Source organism: Solanum tuberosum, unplaced genomic scaffold, assembly GCF_000226075.1.
Source record: "Solanum tuberosum cultivar DM 1-3 516 R44 unplaced genomic scaffold, SolTub_3.0 scf00034, whole genome shotgun sequence".
NCBI classification, from domain to species: Eukaryota; Viridiplantae; Streptophyta; class Magnoliopsida; order Solanales; family Solanaceae; genus Solanum; species Solanum tuberosum.
Window position 1 is genome coordinate 1,132,683 of NW_006238962.1, and position 2,425 is coordinate 1,135,107.

Here is a 2,425-nt window from a genome sequence, read left to right on the forward strand (position 1 = left end):
TTCACTTTTCCTACCTGAACGACAGTTATATTTCAGGTAGGAAGGGAACAACTGATAGTTGAGGTGTGTTTTTGATAAATAGCTCCGATAGGAAACGTGGACACCCGAGAGTTCAGGTAGGAAACTCGCAAAAATGTGATATTTTAGATGTGTTTTTGACTATAAACTCTTGTGTTCAAGATGGTCTTCTAACCTCATAATCAAAAGCTGAAGTGACTGATATCCTCTGCTATAACGTCGAAACAATAAAATGCACCTCCATTTTCATCTATGATGTTCCTCAATCCCCATCTCTATATATCTAGCAGTTTGTTCAGACGAAAAATTTAAAATGTAATAGCCATGTTGTCATAGCTTCGATTTCGTGAACTGACATTAAACTCTTCTGTTGATGGAGGCGGTATGTGCTTGCCAGATTGTGAACCACCTCTATGTGTACCTGAGTGTTGTGCTTGAAGTAGAAGATAGTCAAGCGCGGTAACAATATCAGTAGTGCTGGGGCGAAAACTGGCTTGTTCTTGAAGACACATTGCAGTAACAGCAACAGCATGGTGCAAACAACGAGAAGAGAATTGACCATCCAACATCGGGTCTACCAAATGAATGTATTTCCTCCGGTCCTTGAGGAAAGGATTAGACTGAAACCAAGTCGAAGAGTTTCTCAGATTTAAAGAAATTCTAGACATAGTACATAAACAGAGACCATGTCTCGTATTCAGGTCGGGTTCAGGATATAAGTTGCACTACTTCATATTTTTTTTGGATAAAAAACTATTACCAAGGGTCCGGGGAAGGGACAAACCACAAGGATCTATTTTACGCAGTCTTACCCTGCATTTTTGCAAGAGGCTGTTTCCACAACTCTAACCTATGACGTCCTAGTCACATGACAACAACTTTATCAGTTACGTCAAGGCAGCTTCCCACTCCCCTTCATTATCTGTTCTTTACTAGCAGCAAATAATGGGCAAAATTTTGCGATAATATGACTAGTAATAGTTTCTTTTTCAGTATGTGTTCTTATAGAATTGGTTCAAAACACCGAGTGGACTTCAGTTTCGTATTGGAACCAGGTAATGATCCAATTGACTGAAAAACTAAGTTGCCCCGACTCTTCAAAAATGTCTATGGGTGTGTGTCAGATCCTCCAAAAGCAGTGCATCTTGTGAATTGAATAACTCTCTAAATCAAAATGAATTTAATAAACAACGAGGTTGCATTAGAGGTTATCGGTTGTATAATATCAGAATTGAACAGAAATGGAGAATTGAGCTGGTCCGAAAACGAGACCAGTAGTTAGTATTCAGATTTAAGATAGTATAAGTTATAACTCACCCAAACAACAAGGTTCTGTTCTCCTTGTTTTTTAGAGGTGTCATAAGCTTTTCGTCCCGTTATTAGCTCCAATAGAACAACACCGAAGCTGTAGATATCAGATTTCAGAGTCAACTTCCCAGTCATGGCATACTCGGGGGCACAATATCCGTAGGTGCCCATCACTCTTGTCGAAACATGAGTGTTGTCACCTACAGGTCCCAGCTTTGCGAGTCCAAAATCCGACAGCTTTGGATTGAAATCATTGTCCAATAATATATTTGAAGATTTCAAATCACGGTAAATGACAGGTGGATTTGCTTTGTGTAGATACTCGAGTCCATGAGCTGCGCCTGCAGCTATCTTTAGCCTTGTCTTCCAACTCAGTGGCGTCGTTCCTGGTTCTAAATCTTTCAACATCAACGATAACAGAAAGTTAGTATACATCCCAACAAATCGAAAATAAGGATAACGATAGTGATAGTACAAAAGCGAGTTGATTTCTCAAACAGTCACTCAACTAACACTCACTATCTCAGAAAGTCACATTTCTTCTTGATTCCAATTTCTTTCTACAAAAAAGTAACTTTCCGAAATAACAACTACACTATCAGTTGAGTGACCATCAGAGAAATCAACCTTACAAAAGCTAAAGGGCGGCTAGGAGGACATCAAACAATTACTCTCACTGTTTCAATATACGTGTCCTGATTCGTAGTACGAGGGTCAAACTAACTAATTTTCAATGTGAATCTGGACATAAATCTTAAATTTCTTTCTTTTTTTAAACAAAACTTCCTCATTTTGAAACTACATAGAATGTACTATTAAGTCACAATAGTTAACAATTCAAAATATTCAAAAAGTATTTGAAAAAATCCTGGCATCCTCTAACTCTCCAAATAGTAATTACGACATATAAATTAAAACAAATGAAGTATTTGTTATCCTTAACAGCACGTAATTACAGAGAAACGCTAATGAGACATGAGCTTAACTTGTCGATGCAACTACTAAAGCCATTAAAGGCAACTCAGAAGTTAGAAAACTATTAAATTAGGTCTTAGGCCTAACTCACACCCGAAAAGCTAGCTCAAAGGGAGGAGGATTG

General features: G+C 38.0%; 1 protein-coding gene across 1 annotated transcript in view; it reads right to left on the reverse strand.

The window, feature by feature from the left end:
• Positions 1 to 326: 326 nt before the first annotated feature.
• Positions 327 to 2,425, reverse strand: part of LOC102604142 (serine/threonine-protein kinase CDL1-like) — a gene marked incomplete at its 5' end in the record, with an annotated part of 3,200 nt that continues 1,101 nt past the window's right edge. The window contains 2 exons of the mRNA XM_015306653.1: positions 327 to 638; positions 1,336 to 1,724. Coding sequence (XP_015162139.1) covers positions 327 to 638; positions 1,336 to 1,724 — 701 coding nt within the window. The remainder of the gene's footprint in view (positions 639 to 1,335; positions 1,725 to 2,425) is intronic.